Source organism: Colossoma macropomum, unplaced genomic scaffold (assembly GCF_904425465.1).
Source record: "Colossoma macropomum unplaced genomic scaffold, Colossoma_macropomum, whole genome shotgun sequence".
Classification (NCBI taxonomy): domain Eukaryota; kingdom Metazoa; phylum Chordata; class Actinopteri; order Characiformes; family Serrasalmidae; genus Colossoma; species Colossoma macropomum.
Window position 1 is genome coordinate 15307618 of NW_023494792.1, and position 17029 is coordinate 15324646.

The following is a 17029-nucleotide window of genomic DNA, read 5'->3' on the forward strand; positions in this document are numbered from 1 at the left end:
ACATGAACAAGCATGGAGCTGACACTGCTCTCCTACTTATATGACCTGCATTGTCTGAAAATTCCTGTTGCCTCTCTCTCTCTCTCTCTCTCTCTCTCTCTCTCTCTCGGATGGATAGCAAACAGCTAAAACGTTTTAAAGCATCACTGTAAAGCCATTCAGCATTAAACACCCCTCCTTTAAAACATTTTCAAGGTTTTAAGACGCACTTGAAAACATAAACAGTGTCGGTGTAGAATTAATTTATACACATGGCCACAAGATTTTTCCGTGTGGCACAAAATACTTCTCTGAAAATCTAGAATTCACACATTAAGTCCTTAAATAGGACTGTGTCCTATTCTACAAAGACCATGGATTCATTTGGTGACCCCAATCAACAGGTGGGAAAACCAACATCAGCTGGTTTAGAGGCTAGAAATGTTGAGTGCCAGATTATTTCCTCTCTTTGGGGTGCAAGACCTGATAGATCCTCAGGGCTAACCCACAGTGTCACTAGCAATATAGAGAAAGAGCACTCAGAATCAGACCCACTGCTTCCTACTGGCGGTCTGTGGTCATCAGCGGCCTCTGACACCGGTCTACAGCAATGTGAGGAACAGCGGCCAGTCGATGGTCCGGCAATGCCTAATGAATCAGTCTGTGCCACGGTGCTTCAGATCCTGGTTCCGTTCCTCCTGGCAGGCTTAGGGACTGTAATGGCTGGCATGCTGTTGGATGTAGTGCAGGTAAGTAGGCTATGAGGGAAATGGGGGAAAGACAAACACTGGAAGATAATATTATGTCAGTCAGTGAGAGATCTCTGTGTGTTGGTGAGGCAGCACTGGGATGTGTTTCAGACCGTTACTGAGATTTTCATCCTGGTGCCAGCATTGCTTGGCCTGAAAGGGAACCTGGAGATGACGCTGGCATCAAGACTCTCTACAGCGGTGAGCACATGACTAACTAATGCGTCTGTGCCAGTTTCTTTTAGCTTTCATCTCTCCTATTCAGCCTCATTCTCATCTATCATTCAGTCTGGTATATATTGTTTGTACATACTTTTAAATCTGAACTCAAATAACCAGTCTTTTCTCTGTTTACTAATGTATTTCCTTTAAATCTGTTCCTGGTGACTCACTAAGGGTTTGTGGTATGTCACATATTAATTATATTCTTTGTCCTCTGTCACATGGTCCTGGTTTCAGTGTGAAACCTTGTGCTGTGCTGTGAAGAAAATAGCACTTGTGCATAGGCTTAAAGATCCTCCTGTTCCAGTGGTTAAACACTTTTTTACCACAAAGACCCTCTGTGGAATGAGCAGTGATAAAGAGTCATGGGATTTGTAGTTATACTTCGTTACACTATATGAATATGGAGGACCAGATTACTCGAAAATGAAGTGAAATCCATAAATAATTATGAATAAATGATTTTATTTTATTTTTGGTATATATAAATGAACATGGACTTTTTCCCATAAAACATTTCACAGATATAATAATGCAACAACTTGAATATCACATAAAATGCTTAAAACAGCTACATGTTTATTATAGATGAATACTGGCAGAATGAACTCCCCAAGAGAGAAGTGGAACTTGATCATTGGAAATCTTGCTCTCAAGCAGGTGAATAGTAAAGTTTTTATTTGTTATTAAAATGTTTCTCAACTCAGTTTCTAGAACTCACTAGACAGCTCATATTTTTGCTCAGTTCCCTGCACATCTTATTATTAAGCTGGCCTAGAATGAAATTGTGGACAACCTACTGGTCCTTAAAGACTGTTGAGAAACACTGTGTTGTTATTTATGTATGTGCTCTTTGATGAATGCAGTTTCTCCTCTGCATTATGCCTCTCGTGTCCCCTCAGGTTCAGGCTACTGTGCTGGGCTTCCTTGCTGCCCTGGCAGCTTCAGCGCTTGGATGGGTTCTTGATGAGAAGCTTGTAATGAACTATGCAGCACTGTTATGCTGCAGCAGTGTTGTGACAGCATTCACAGCATCATTGTTGCAAGGTAAGAATACAATATTTGAATGGAATAAGGAGCTGCATCATATAAAATGGGTTATTCAGATGAAAACATACAGTATGGTCTTCTTGAGGCCAAGATGATTTTATTATAGTGCACACAAGTGTACTATCTTTGAGAGAGAGGAGAAAATCAAGCTCCACTCTTATGTCAGATCTGAAAAAGATCAGATCTGTTTCTGTCAATCCTTCTACTGTGAGAAGACAACTCAACACTGAGTCTGATGGGATGTGTAGCTGTCAAGAAGTCAAAGAAGTAGATGCTCAGAAAAGGAAATAGACAAAAATGAGGAAAATTTCCCAATCAAATAAAGAAGCTGCTGGTGTTTGGAGGAGTGGAACAATACCCCTGCAGATTTCTTTGAAAAGCTGAAAGCAAGTCTCCTGAAGTTTTACACTCTAAGTACTAAAATACATCTGTATGTTTAATTGTTTAAATATAGTTTCCTGGTAAATATATGTTTTCTGTTTTTTTTCTGATGCAGAAAAATCAATACCTTGTACTTAATGGCCATTTTGTCTGACTTTTGCACAGTACTGTACCCTGGCAGGATCAGTAAGTTTGGGTACAAGTCATAAAATTTGGCCTATGCAAATGACACAAGACTTGTGATCTTGTGCATGCAAACCAATTTACCATATGGTTACAGCAGAATTACTATACATAAGCTGTGTAGTTTATCATGTTTAATGCAATAATATGCTGACTATCTGTACATTTGGTACAGTCGCCACTTACCTCTATGTTGTCTGTTTCCCACAGGTATCATTATGGTAGGAGTAATTATTGTCTCAAAGAGAGCAGGTATCAACCCTGATAACATAGCAACACCAATGGCAGCCAGCTTTGGTGACCTCATCACTCTGGGGCTCCTTGCTGTCATCAGTCAAGGGTTCTTACACTGCGTTGGTAAGAGAAAAAAGAAAGAAAGAGAAACAGTTTACTTCACCAGATCTCTGCTGTGTACCAATTAGATGTAGGGCTGGGTGTCAATATTCAACACTTTTATGGTATCAACCACATTACTTCAATACTGTCAAGTTAAAATTTTGTTTAATTCAGTACCTCCGTAAGTAGTTTAGCTTATTAGTGTTGGGGAGCCAATGAGAATGCTTGTTCCAAAATCTAGACTGTTAATTGGCTGTCTGAAATACATTCCCAGAGTGCTAGGCACCATACTGTGACTGGAACTTCGGAATTTTTTAACTTATTTGAGAAAAGAAACAGGCAAAAGAGTATGTGACATATAATTATCTTTTTGTAAATATGTTTTTGTTTTACTGTAAATATAGAAATATAATGTCCTTACATTCAATGTTATAGTATTTTAAAGAAGGCATGTTGAAAAGTATTGTTCAGGAATTGGTATTGAAGTCAGGTATTGGTGCTGTTATTAGTATTGAATATTTTTCAAACAGTACTCATCCCTAAACAGGTGTTCATTCAAATAATTTTTGCTAGCTTTACTTTTTGAAGTAGACATGTAAATGAGTTTTTTAAAACTTGAAATTGTGTGTTCATTCTCTGCCTTTCTCGTTCTCCACAGAGCCCTCCCCCTGTGTTGTCTATGTGGTGTGTGTTCTCTTTCTGTGTCTGACGCCAGTCTGGGTAATAATTTCGTTTTGTCACCCTGAGAGCCGCAGGCTGCTGTACTGCAGCTGGGAGCCCATAATCACAGCCATGGTCATCAGTAGGTCAGTGGATACTGACTGTAATCTTACTCTTAGAAACCTGATGAGATCAGTCCACCTTGTTTCTTGTAGTGGTCATAGTTTTATACAATATGGTGTACATTTCCAATATTATGAAATAAATTGTTTTTATTTTTATTTTAAGGCATACAAGTCTGAACAGTCAGGGTTCCTTTAAATATGGAATAATGATGTTTAAAAAAAAAACACTTCCTTCACGTCCTTCTGTATGTCTTCAGCCTGGGAGGACTCATTTTGGACAGAGCCATGACTGATCCAAACCTAATGGGAGTAGTGCTTTACACACCTGTTATTAATGGTTAGTCAAGATATCAGAATTTAAACCAGTCACTGTTTTAATTCACCGTTATTGGTGGGAATACAAATGATTACATTGAATTGCATTATTTCTTTGACAAGGCAGTGGTTATTTTAGTCGGTCTGATTTTTGAAGAGATTGTATATGAGTATGACTAGAATTCAGCATCTTCAGTGTTATTGCTCTTTATTATAATATTTAAACCTGATAACGACTCACTTTACTAGTAATTACTTTTCTTTGGTTCTCATAATGAACTGCAGTAGGGACCAAAAGTCACAAGAGGTCATTAGTGAAAATGCTTCTATTTAGCATTTTTTTCTAATTTAATGAAACATTTTTCATTACAAATTATATTATCAGCATAACAATCTGAGCGAACAGTAAAATTTTTATAACTTTTAACATCAATTTCAGAATTTCTTAGAGTTTGTCCCATTTTTTTAATGACAGTGTGCACTCAAGCTGGCACAAGTAGAGCAAATCTTCCTCAGACTAAAAAAGATCTGACCTTTTTAGGCAGAGGCCTTAATATCACAGATTTGCTTACATGAAAATATAGAATCCAGATGTGACCAGGAAGGTGTCCATACACTTGTCATAACTTTGTTTTCAATTTTTCAAAAGTTTGTGTTGTTTATTTCCAGGATTAAATGAAAACATTCCTATATTTTCAGTGTGGTCTTGGACTTTTGGACTGCACTGTGTAGTATCAGCAGACTATAGGGGCAAATGTCACAATGAACTCTGAATCTTTTATTTGCTCTCTTTGTCATAAAGTAATGCTTCCTTGGCACACAGGTGGCCAAACAGCAATTATCCAAATACTTATGGTCTCCTGAAATTGGAACATTATACATCAAAATGGCCATGATTCATATATTATTTACCTAATATAGATAGTTATTGTTTAATATAAATTCCTGTTGTCATTGTCTGATTACTTACTGATTGTGCTGTGTTTTATGTGTGTTTTTAGAGATCTTTTATGTTTCTCTGGCATCTGCATTTGAAAATTATGAAACTGTGCATGGTTTATGTTCAAGGTGTTGGCGGTAACCTGGTGGCCATTCAGTCCAGTCACATAGCTACATACCTTCATTTTTACTGTTCCTTGGGGGAAACTGCCTGAGCACGCCAAAGGCTGTTACTGTCCGTCCCACACCTTTTATGGCAAAGGTAGAAAATATCTCTAATAATGTTTTATACTTTAAATAAATTAATATTTATAGGAGACAGAAGTATTTAAAGTGACCAGATAATATTTTAAAAGTATTTTTGATCCTGTAAAGTAAATATGAACACATGGTGGTGACTGTTGATCAGTCTTTGTCTTATTAACCACACAGTTCAGTATCTTTTCTATATTTGGATGTGTCTGTGTTTTTTTTCTACACACTCACAATGTTCCGACACTATATTTATGAAAGTACAGCTCTTAATAAAGTTCTCATTACATGTTTACCTCCCTTTTAAAATGCAAAAATGACAGGTAATCCAGGCTGATCTAGAACTGGCTACAGAGCATGCATTCATAAAGCTTGAGGTCAGGAGCTTTGACTAATGTCTTTGCCTTGTGCTGCATGATGATATGTTTCCTGCAAACTTTGTGGCCCTGATCCTCTGTAGAATCATCTGTTGGATTTATTTATTTTTCAGTTACTCTCATTGTACTTGATTCTGTGCAGATAGTGATTTAATAGCGCTTCAGCAGTTTCTACTTTAGTGATAGAGTGTATGTGTGTTATGTTTTTCTTCATTATCATGGCAAATTACATAACAATACACTTTTCTGAGAATATCATGGGTACTGTTAGTACAACAGTCAGTGTATAGTAACTGCATAACTAGCATAGGAAAAACTGCCAATTGGATATCAGCTCATTATATTGAGTGTCCATTTCTAGTTTTAATCCAGTGTTCCTCAATCCTGGTCCTGGAGTACACCCTGCTGTGCACATTTTACAGAGGATATAGACATCCCAAAACATCTGAATGCAACTACTCGGCTCATTAACAACCCTTTACTTAGTTGTAGTGGGGTATTAAAGCAGGGAAAGCACTAAGCACATGCAGGACAGGGAGTACTACAGGACTAGGGATGGGAAACACTATTTAATCTTTTTTTATTTATTTTCCTAGTTTGTTTTTGAATAAAATGAATAATTGTACTCACAGTTTTATAGGCTTTTTAAAATGCATTTTATCCACTTCTACTTTTTCACAAACCACATAAAAGCTAATTACTTTAATACATATCAGATATCTACAATTCCAGAAAATGAATCAAGTTTCCAGTCCTGGCTTTTGTATTTGTTACTAGTTAACTGAACAGCTGATGTGACTGTTTGGACAGCTAGTGTCATACCTATGTCGGGACCAAAGGCTATCCCCTTCAACCCCAGGCCTCCAACATAATATTATGAATAAAAAGAAATCTTTTAATACCGGCCAAACACTTACACTAATAACAGTCTAAAAGTCTAAGTTCTCAAAAGATGTCAAAAAGGAAAGAGTCTTCAGATGCTGAGTTTGTGGAAGAGGGAGTTTGTGGAAGAGGGAAAGGGGCTTCTTTTCTTTATTTCAGCATCAAGTGGCACAGGGTCTCGAGAGACCCAACTGCGCAAATACAGTGTTCCAAACAACAGTTTATTATATACCATTTATCTGGGGTAATTTGATATCCCCCCACCTTACTTCTCAAATTTTGATATTAGCTCATTCTTTAATAGGTGCATCTCTTTGTCCATCAATCTGGCCATCACATGATGAGCTCACTCCTAAAAACTGTTTTTCAACTGGTTTTTACCAGTCTGCTTTATCTTTCAAGGTCAACTTGTACCTCTCTTCGCTGGGTCAGTAAGTACACACAGACTCTCTGTGAACCCAGGGGCTTTCCAGTGTCTAGAATCTCCTGTGCAGACAGACTAAGGCCTACCCTTTGTGACAGAATTAATATTCTCTGTTGGCCAATACTACCTATTTAGTTATCGATTACAATATCTAATCTATTTGATTACTGATTGAGGGAATATTTATTCAAAATCTCTGTCACCTACCAGTGATAAAAACCAGGAATGGAAATTGCACTGCAGCTCTGGAGATCTCTGGTAGTGTATAGTGAAACTGTTGTCAAGTACTATGTGGTTGTATTTTTCCATATAACCCACCATTAGCATCCGAGCTTGTTCACTTCTTTTCTGCTTCATTGAATGAAATTCTCAACCTGTTTGCTGCACTCCCCTACAGTGGGGATCAAAAGAGACCACTGGTGCTTCTATTTTGCATTCCTCTCTGATTTAATACAAAGTTTTTAATTACAAAATATGTTATCAGCCTAACAATCTGAGAGACAAGTCGAATCCTTGAATTTTAACATGAATTTCAGAATTTCCATTCATCCACCTCTTTGCTTACTGACAGTGTGCATTCAAGCCAGCATGACTCCGATCACTAACACTGACAAAAGCCTCTGATGAGTAGATCAAATCCACCAGAGACTCATCTGCTTCAATGAAAGGAAGAAGAATAAAAAATTGATCTTGTTATACAAAGGCTTTAACATGGTCAATGTCACAAAGGTGCTTAAATTTGAATGCTGATATAGAAATAGTGCAAAAATTGAGTATTGAGTATTGAGTATTGAACATTTTTTGATGCTCATTTCAAGATTTCAGGTCTCAGACTTTTGGACTGTACTGTATGCATAGCAAGATGTGCCCTTTTATCACTCTTCCCATTGCTTGTGAGAGTGAGAGCACCTATCTGTGTAGAAAATATTAAATAAGTTCACATTTTATTAATGACCGAAAACAATACACATTTTGTTATCCTTTAAAAGCACATTTTACTGCTTACTTTATACTGTTTTTTGCAATAAAAGAAAACAGTGTACGTGAGACATGAATGGTGCTGTGTGTTGGCAGGCCCCACCAGCAGAACTGCTCAGGTGTTGCTGCTCCTGGCCATCCCAGGCCATTTGATCTTTCTCTACATCATTTATCTCATGCAAGGTGGCCACACAAGCCCAACAGCAACCTTCATCACTCTTTACTTAGTAGCAGCTTTTACACAGGTTAGAAAAGAGTTCATATTTGTTACTTTATGCTATTTGTGTAATATACTCATGGTTGTCTTGTTGTAGTATGTAATAATAGTCTTCTTCTTGACCTGTGTTTTTGTCCTATCAGGTATTTCTGCTGCTGTGCATTGCTGACTGGATGGTTCACTGCTTGTGGAGGTATGGCCGAGACCCAGACAGCTTTGCTATTCCCTATCTGACAGCTCTAGGAGATCTGTTGGGCACTGCTCTGCTGGCTTTGTGTTTTTACCTACTTCCGGTTATCACTGATGAGGATAATCATTTGGGTGACTGAATGTTTTTTACCATTATTTTAATGACCTACATCTTAAAGTGTACCCCTTCCACAAACACAGTTTTCATAATTTCATATTTTTGTTAGTTTTATTAAATTTTATTATCACTCTTTGTAACACTCTGCCCTTGTCACATGACAGTGTCACAGTGGACATTAGCCACGTTTACATGCAGCCTGATAATCCGTTAATAATCCGACTGATAGCTCAATTGGAATAGAATACGTCCATGTAAACTCTTAAATCGGAATAGTCTAATCCGACTGAGGCCATTCGCAATACAATTTCTATCCGATTGAACGAGGTGGGTAATCCTTTAAATAATCAGTTAAATAGAGGAATAATAGCCATGTAAACGCCTTTATCGGATTACATTTCCAATCGGAACATGTAAGTACGTTCTGCGCATGTGCGTCGCGTCATATCAACAGCACAGAACTGATAAACCGGCTCTGGCAAAAATTTATCACGTTCAACATGGCGGAGCAGAAACGGGTCTGCAGAGGAGACGAAGTTTATGCTCTGGTCTTTAAAAAACGGGCGTCCAGCTTATGTGTCTCTGAACATGACGTCTTCCTCTCGGCCTTCTTTAATAAGGACATGTGAAGGACGTTTTCCTTTTTTAATCGTAATTTAAAACTCCAGCGCTCCAACTGGAAACTCATCTCACCCTGACTGGACCTCACGTGACGCTCGCTGTCATGGTAACGTTTCCTCTTAGAAGATTACTCTTAGAAGATTTTCATCAGATTATTGAATAGAGTGTTCATATAAACCCCTCAGTCTCAATCTGTAATCGGAATGTATTCATTCGGATTGGCAAAAATCTGTGCTTGTAAACATAGCCATTGTCTGATGTCCACTAAGGCGTGCTGGCACATCTTTTTGTATTAAGAACTGTTACTAGGTGACTTTGCACCTTTGGAGGAGAACATTAATCACCTAGCAGTACCATGTTATAGTGGTATTCCTCAGTATGGAACTGACTGGGGGTTAAATCAACTCCCTTTGTCCGGTTCCACTTCCTGTGTATCACTGGGAGGCCTTTTAAAATAAACTATTGAAATTATTATATCTGTATGTAGGTGTGCTATTGAGAAGGACATTTTGTTTCCTGCATTGATCCTGTTTTAATCTTTAACTTAATGAAATAATTTAAGAACTTGATGACAGAAACGTTTCAATAGTTCAATGATATTTATTTGATCACTTCTTGTGTACATGTACAGTAGTGTTGTAGTACTCGGGTAACAGTCTCTGTCTTGTCTCAGTCTTGATATAATTTTTGTCTCAGTCTTGGGAGAAAGTGGACTCAGAAATTGTTCTCAAGTCCAGCTGAGAGCAATGCCTCCGTCTGAGGTAACTGGAAACTGAGCTTTTTTTGTCATTGAATATCAACGAAATCTTCAAACAGAATAAAACAGTCTTTTCTCTGCATGTGTAAATAAAATCTAATCGGTCATTCCATTATGACTTAACTGGGTTTTAATTCTTTGTTGATGTTTGTTGTTTCCAAAACTCAAACATCTCCCGAGGGCAGATCTGAATGTTAGTGTTACTTTATTTTAATGTAATAATAAAATGGATATGTGTTGTTTGGTTTATGTTCTGTTAACTTTAGGTGGTGATTCTAAATGAGTTTTAGAGAAGAAGGACAGAGGATAATGTCACTATCATTTGCTTCCAAAAGTTACAGTGAAAAGTTGGACTGAGACTATAATATATTATTAATTTAAAATATTTTAGGCTATTATTATTTACCACAGCATGGCTGTAAAAACAAATTAGAAATGTATGAAAAATACCCATTCATAATTTTTGTGATGCCATTGTCGTGGAAATTCTGACAACAGAAAAAATCACAAGTTTCGAGTAAGGAAAGGAAGTTTCGAGTAATTTGAGAAAGGAAAGTGATACAGACCAGAAAGTGAAGTGATGAGAGCGCGCGCTCTGAAGCGGCTCCTCTACACACAGAGGATTTATAGTTTGCAAGATCAAGGTTGTTCGCCAAATATGGCTATGGGCCTGTGCAGTGTGTTTTGTTTATGCCATGTGTACATGGACTCACAGCATGCAGCACGCTCTGATCGTGTGGGGTGTGCATGGTCGAGGTCGTGCTGACTAGCATATCTTGCAAAACAGAAGTATCGGGGTCTGACATCCCGTTTTGCACCCCGAGTGATTAAGTGCTCAAGGACAAGGACAAGTGCTCAACATGTTTTCATACCCTGCAAGCTAACGCAATGCATTAATAACAGACAGAATACATCAACGTTACAGTTTATACATGGGCGAGCATCATACAAATTTCCAAGTGTGGTGGGGGGGGTGAGAGCACTTGCAGGTGTCTTTCCCATCTAACACAGACTTGGACAAAACAGTTACGGCCTTATTCAAATTATAGGTAAATTAGACAATCTGCATATACAATTATAATTATAATGCAGACTTGGATTGGATGAGAAACCTAACTAAACGCAAGGTCACTGGAGAGATTCATGGGCGTTATAATGATTATAGTTATAAAAGTTATAAAATGATAGAAAAGCCCATTTCCAGCTCCTGTACTACTTAAGAAAAATATTCCATATTAAAATGATGCAAATTTGATTACAGAAGATCATCTATATCCTTTCACTACAAATTAAATGATAAAATATGACATTATTTATTAATACATATCATGTATATTCGAAGACCATGAATATACAGTGAACTACAAACAAGTTTCGATTTTTCCTCTTCATTCTTTTTTATTTTTACATTCTTGTCTCTGACTTCAGTGCTACAAAGTCTTGGTTTTAACTCGATGTGTCCAGGTTTCAGTCTTGACTTGGACTCACCTCTAGTGGCCTAATATACAGTAAAAAAAAACAAAAAAAAAGTGAAATTAAGCACTTTTTAGAAGTGTTAGAACTTTTCCTCAACCCACAAAGCAAAGATGCACTAGAATGAATGACTGATGCATAATTGATATTTATTTATTTACTTGCTTGCTTGCTTCTTGTTGGTTTGTTTCTTCAGTCTCTCAATCCATTAGTTACCAGTAACATGTTGTCGGGCCCAAAAGCCTTTCTTCTGTGCTCAAGGCCTGTGGACAGAGATGGATTCTCCTAGCGTGTTCTAATACTGTTACCTCAATATAACTTCCTCTAACAAAATAAGAAAAATGTGAAAGTGTAAAAAGCAAAGTAAAATAAAAAGACTTCAGTTGCTGAGTTCTTGTGGAAGGAAGGAAAAGGCCTTCTGCTTTATTGAGCTTGGATGGCAAGATGGTTCCTGGACAACCACAATGCAAAGAACATGTCAAAAACACCCACTTTATATCCTGTTTGGGATGATGAAGTAATCGCCCCTCCTTTTCTATGGAATTTTATACCATCTTAGTTCCCATTATTTCCAAACCTTGCATGTATGTGGGAACTGTCACATCTGCACTTGGGAACCCTTATTTCCAATGATACACGAAATATGTTTTTTAAAAATATCTTCTCTTAGCTGTATCAGAACGTTCCAGTTCCCAGGGACAATAGCTTTGACTGGTTGCATTGTAAGTTCACCTGTCCCAGGGCTGGTTCTTATCTCAAGGACAGTTCTTCTTGCTCACACAGCAGATTCTCACAAGCTTCAGGAGGCCCCTTTTACTAACAGGATTTGAAGCTAAGGCCTATTTTACAGTGTGAAGATTACTATTCTTTGGTTAATAAACACTACTTGTTAGCATTATCAGAAGATAAAGATTATTTATTCAAAACATCCGTCAATGTCTAACAGTAAAACGGTAGAAACAATGAAATGTGCTGCTAAAATGTGCAGCTAAGTCATTATAGCCTTAGTAGTTTGCTAGCTAGCTGATTTAAAATATCTGAATATCTGTGTTTCAAAATCTGTCATTCCACAATAATGACCATGGTTTTGGAATGGGATGTCCAGAAAGCGCATATAGTTGTGATGGTCAGGTGTCCACATACTTATATAGTGTACATGGATTCACCAAAGTAACAAAGTTCCTCTTCTTTTAGAAGTACACTATATGTAAAATTTTACACAATTTAAAATTTTAAAAAAGTACACAACATTTGAGCAACATTTCTTTTTAATATAAACCCAAAACATTCCATGCATAGTTTCTGGAAGTTCTCTAGAAATGTTCTGCTCATATATCACCAGGGTGCCTATCGGCTCACCATTAAACTTCAGACTCTAAGAGTCTCTTTGAGTCGCCTCAATTCCCTTTAAAAGTCAGATGCAATCAGCTAAGTGGATTCAGTCAGTGACTTGAAAAGATTGTTGCTGACGTTGCCTGATGTTTGTTTAACTTTTTGTCCAACAAAGCAGTAACTTGCTGATTTTAACTATGGGCACATACATGACCTAAACTGCCTGCTTTACTATGGGCTCTGTGGAATGTCATTTCTTAATCTGTCTACACTCTGTCGCACTCTGCTGGCTTCATACGGTATTTCAAGAGACTGCAGAACATATAACTGAGGTATGGGGTAATGTAGTTTGGTTCAGTCAGTTACCAGCTGATATGGGTCACCCAGAGAATTTTAGAGATATTATCAAGAGAATGGTTGTACATGAAGAAAACATGAGAGTTTATTTTTGGATGAATGAAATAAATAAATGAAATGTTGGAACTTAATGTGTGACTACTATGTTTTTCTGTTGCTTCACTGTCTGTGACTGACCTTCTGTTTTTTTGAAAAATATATGTGCATTTTAAATTTGATGCCAGCAACAAGTTTCAAAACAAAAGACAAGTTGTGTAATGCTAAAAAAACACCTGATGGAACATGTACAACTAAGTCTTTCAGAAGTAAAGATGAAGAGGGGTTCACCACTCTGTGAAAGACTACACTGACAAAAAGTGCAACAATTCAAGATCAGTGTTTCTCAACATAAAATAGCAAAGAACCTGGGGGTATCATGACCCATGTGGTTCCTACCACACAGGGCAGACATTGAATTTTGTCTTAAGTTCTTACAATTTACCTACACCTAATAATTATTCTATTTTGGATCTTTAAAAAAGACATAAGATGCAAGAAGAAAAAAAGACTTGTCGTGGTGTAGTATCCGAGTTCCATGTGTTATCTGACTTTGCAGGTTTGGAATGTTTAAGTTAGGGGGCCCCTGGTCCAAAGGTCCAAGGGTCAAGATCCCATAGGAATGGACCCCTCTCCCTTCCTCTTTTAGTTCCAGATGGATGAGACTATTTTAAGAAGGACCATATGTTCTGTCTCCTTTTTCAACAACAACCACCCTATATAAGCAGTAGGCCATATTGTTCTGGAGGGGACACTTCAGAATTGGCACGGATCCCCTCTCAGGTACTTTATAGTGCTTGATATGATACTGCTTTACTTTGTAATAAACATACAAGCAAGACTGTGTCAGCGGAGACTTCTTCATCATCTTCACATCATCGCTATTTAATAAACAACAGTGGGAATTCTGACGACAGAACGAACAAGTTTTAAACAAGCAATAGAATTTATTTAGGAAAGTGATACAGACCAGAAAGTGAAGTGATGAGAGTGTGCTCTGAAGTGGTTCCCCTCACATAGGGTTTTTACACCCTAAACTAGGTTTTGGCTAGATATCAAATAAGGGAAGGTTTGACAGCTGCTGTTATCAGTCTTAGGCAGATTTCTATTAATATAGCCATATAAGGCTGTGAATACATGCAGCATGTTCTGATCATGCTGTGTATGCATGATCAGAGATGTGCTAACTAGAATATCTTATGAAAGCAAAAGTATTGGGGGTGTAAGACAGAATGACCGAGGTCAATCGCTATATAAAGATACATCTTGTTTTTGTATCTAGACAGCTAAGCACTTCTGCCAGAGGACAGGATGTTTTGTTGATGCCCGTACATAGTCTTACACCCTACAAGCAGTACAGCAAATACATTGAATTAATACAAATTTTCTTCACAGACTTCAATCTTTATTCAGGCTTATTGCAAAGCACTCAGCCTGGGCATGGTTCCGGAAATCCAACGTGAAACTCAAAAGTGCACAGCGCTCCCATTTTTATACAGTTTTCTTCACCCCTTCCTCTTTAACATTCCAATACCTGGTTTGGCCACCATTATATCCAAAGGTGTCCCACTTTTTGGGTACAATTAAGTCCAAACGAGATGTTTTTTTTTGTTTTTTTTTTTTAAAGAAACCTATCTTCTATCATACCTAGAACCATCTAACACCACCAGGTCCTTACATGACCACATTCTATAACCCATATACAACTGGTGTACTTATGTTTAAGGTTCAAAAGTTCACTTACAGGCCTCTGCTTAGAGTTTTCTGGTACTTTCCATACAGAATGTTTGGTACTTTCCTATGTATAACTCTTCTTGATAATAGAATAATGTTCACTTTAACCATATATTGGGAATACAGCTCATCATTGCATCCACAAATGCCAGTTAAAAGTTAAAACTCTACCATACAAAGAAGAAACCATATATAAACAAGATCAGTAAACACTGCCACTGGACTGAGGCGAAGTGGAAAAGTGTCCTGTGGTTCCATTAATCAAAAATTGAAATTCTTTTTGGAAATCATGGACGCCGCATCCTCCAGGCTAAAGAGGAGAGAGATCATCCAGCTTGTTATCAGTGCACAGTTTAAAAGCCAGCATCTGTGATGGTATTGGGGTGTATTAGTGCACATGGTGTGGGTGACATGCACATCTGTGAAGGCACCATTAATGCAGAACGATATATACAGGTTTTCGAGCAACATATGCTTTTCAGGGAGGGCCTTGATTATTTCAGCAAGACAATGACAAACTACATTCTGCATGTATTACAACAGCATGGCTCTGTAGTAAAAGAGTCCTGTTACTAAACTTGCCTGCCTGCAGTCCAGACCTGTCATCCATTGAAAACACCGGGCGCATTATGACCCTGAACTACTGAATAGCTGAAATCTTTCAAGCAAGAATTAGAAAACATTTCCATTTCAAAACTACAGCAGTCGGTCTTCTCAGTTCTCAAACACAGAGTGCTGTTAAAAGAAGAGGAGATGAAACACTGTGGTTAACATGCCACATCCCAACTTTTTTTAAACGTATGGCTGGGATCAAATTCAAAATCAGCATACATTCTTCAAAAAACAATGAAATTTCTCAGTTTCAACATTTGATATGTTGTCTTAGCATTATTTTCAATTGAATATAAGGTTGAATGATTTGCACATCATTGCATTGTGTTTTTATTTACATTTTGCACAGCGTCTCAACATTTTTGGAAACAGGGTAGTACTGCACGTCTGCGCATCCTGTTCAGTTGCACTGATAGTAAATAAATAAATAAACAAATAAATTAACTAAACTGGTAAACTAAGACAAATCAAGGTCACACGATGCAAAATATACCAGGCACAGTTTACAAGATGGGATATCAGTGGTTAGAAGAACACAGGTTTAATTCCAGATTTCTCCTTGAAGCCCCCACCCATAATATGGATTTGTTCAATTCCATCTGCAGCACAAATATTACTGGACTTGTTAGGGGAAAAATATTTAATCAAATAACAGGCGAGAAGATGACAAGAAGTCTCAAACATTCGTCATCTGACAATGGATTACACATGTATCTGAGAGCAGCAGATCAAAATAAACAGAATGAAGCTTATGATGGACTACAGAGTAGAACCCTACCAAACATGGATTTTGTAACATGATACTTAAAAACAATGCAAGAACACATGTCCTTCAGGGGTAAATGTTCAGGACAGAAGCCCTGTGACTTGATTTCAATGAATCAACCCCAGACGCAGTCACTTCGCTTTCACTCACTTCCCTTTTCACTTGCACCGGAAATATCTGCACCCTGCACGTTTCTTAAAAAAGATTCATTGTCAGCGTGTCGGGTTATATGTGTTCTGCAGGTTATTTTGTTGCAAGGCAGAGAATGATTACTGTTTGAGCACAGCTAAATACTCGATTAATATAAAGACAGCTTATAATTGTGATATAAGATTTTTTCCCCCAGTTTCCACAAGGAGACGTTTGGAAATTAGTTAAAAGCAAACCCAGACATACATGAAAAAATTTATTTGTATTTAATCTAATATTTGTAATTACTGCGATTTTTGAGCAAATAAACATGCACTGCCCAGTTAAATAGCTTTTTTTTATTTATTCAGGTGCCTAAAATTTTTACACAGTACTAGATAAATATCACCGCTGTTACACCTTGTATCCTTCATTTTTGTCACTATTAAATCATTTATTCTGTGTGCTCCATGCTGATGTGGTTTCCAGTGGTTACAACATGACACCAACTCTAAGAACTATATACAGTATATAATGTGTGAATCATCCTGTATCTGTCTGCACAAAATGTTCTTCTGTGTCCTCCTCAGCTGCAACTTTCGATTATCTAATTTTGATGTCTGGTTTAGCTGACTCATTTTACACTTGTGGTTTAGCTGACTTGTTGTACCTCTAATTGTCAGTGATATATGTTCTCCATATCCACCCATGTAAAAAAAAAAAAGTCCTACTGACTAACAATAAACCAAGTTGGTCTCTGAACATTGGTGCCTCTGTGTTGTTGTTCTGATGCCCTCCCCGAAGCTTTGATGGAGAGCAAACAAGTTCAGTGACAT

The 17029-nt window shown here is 37.5% G+C and overlaps 1 protein-coding gene across 1 annotated transcript; it reads left to right on the plus strand.

Moving 5' to 3' along the window:
* The first annotated feature begins 623 nt into the window (after positions 1 to 623).
* On the plus strand, positions 624 to 8860 carry slc41a2a (solute carrier family 41 member 2a). The gene is given in 11 exon segments (XM_036576177.1): positions 624 to 728; positions 822 to 929; positions 1539 to 1610; positions 1853 to 1997; positions 2775 to 2921; positions 3559 to 3706; positions 3943 to 4022; positions 5069 to 5145; positions 5147 to 5201; positions 7949 to 8097; positions 8213 to 8860. Coding segments are annotated over 11 exon segments (1272 nt in total). The 3' UTR covers positions 8399 to 8860.
* The last annotated feature ends 8169 nt before the right edge of the window (positions 8861 to 17029 follow it).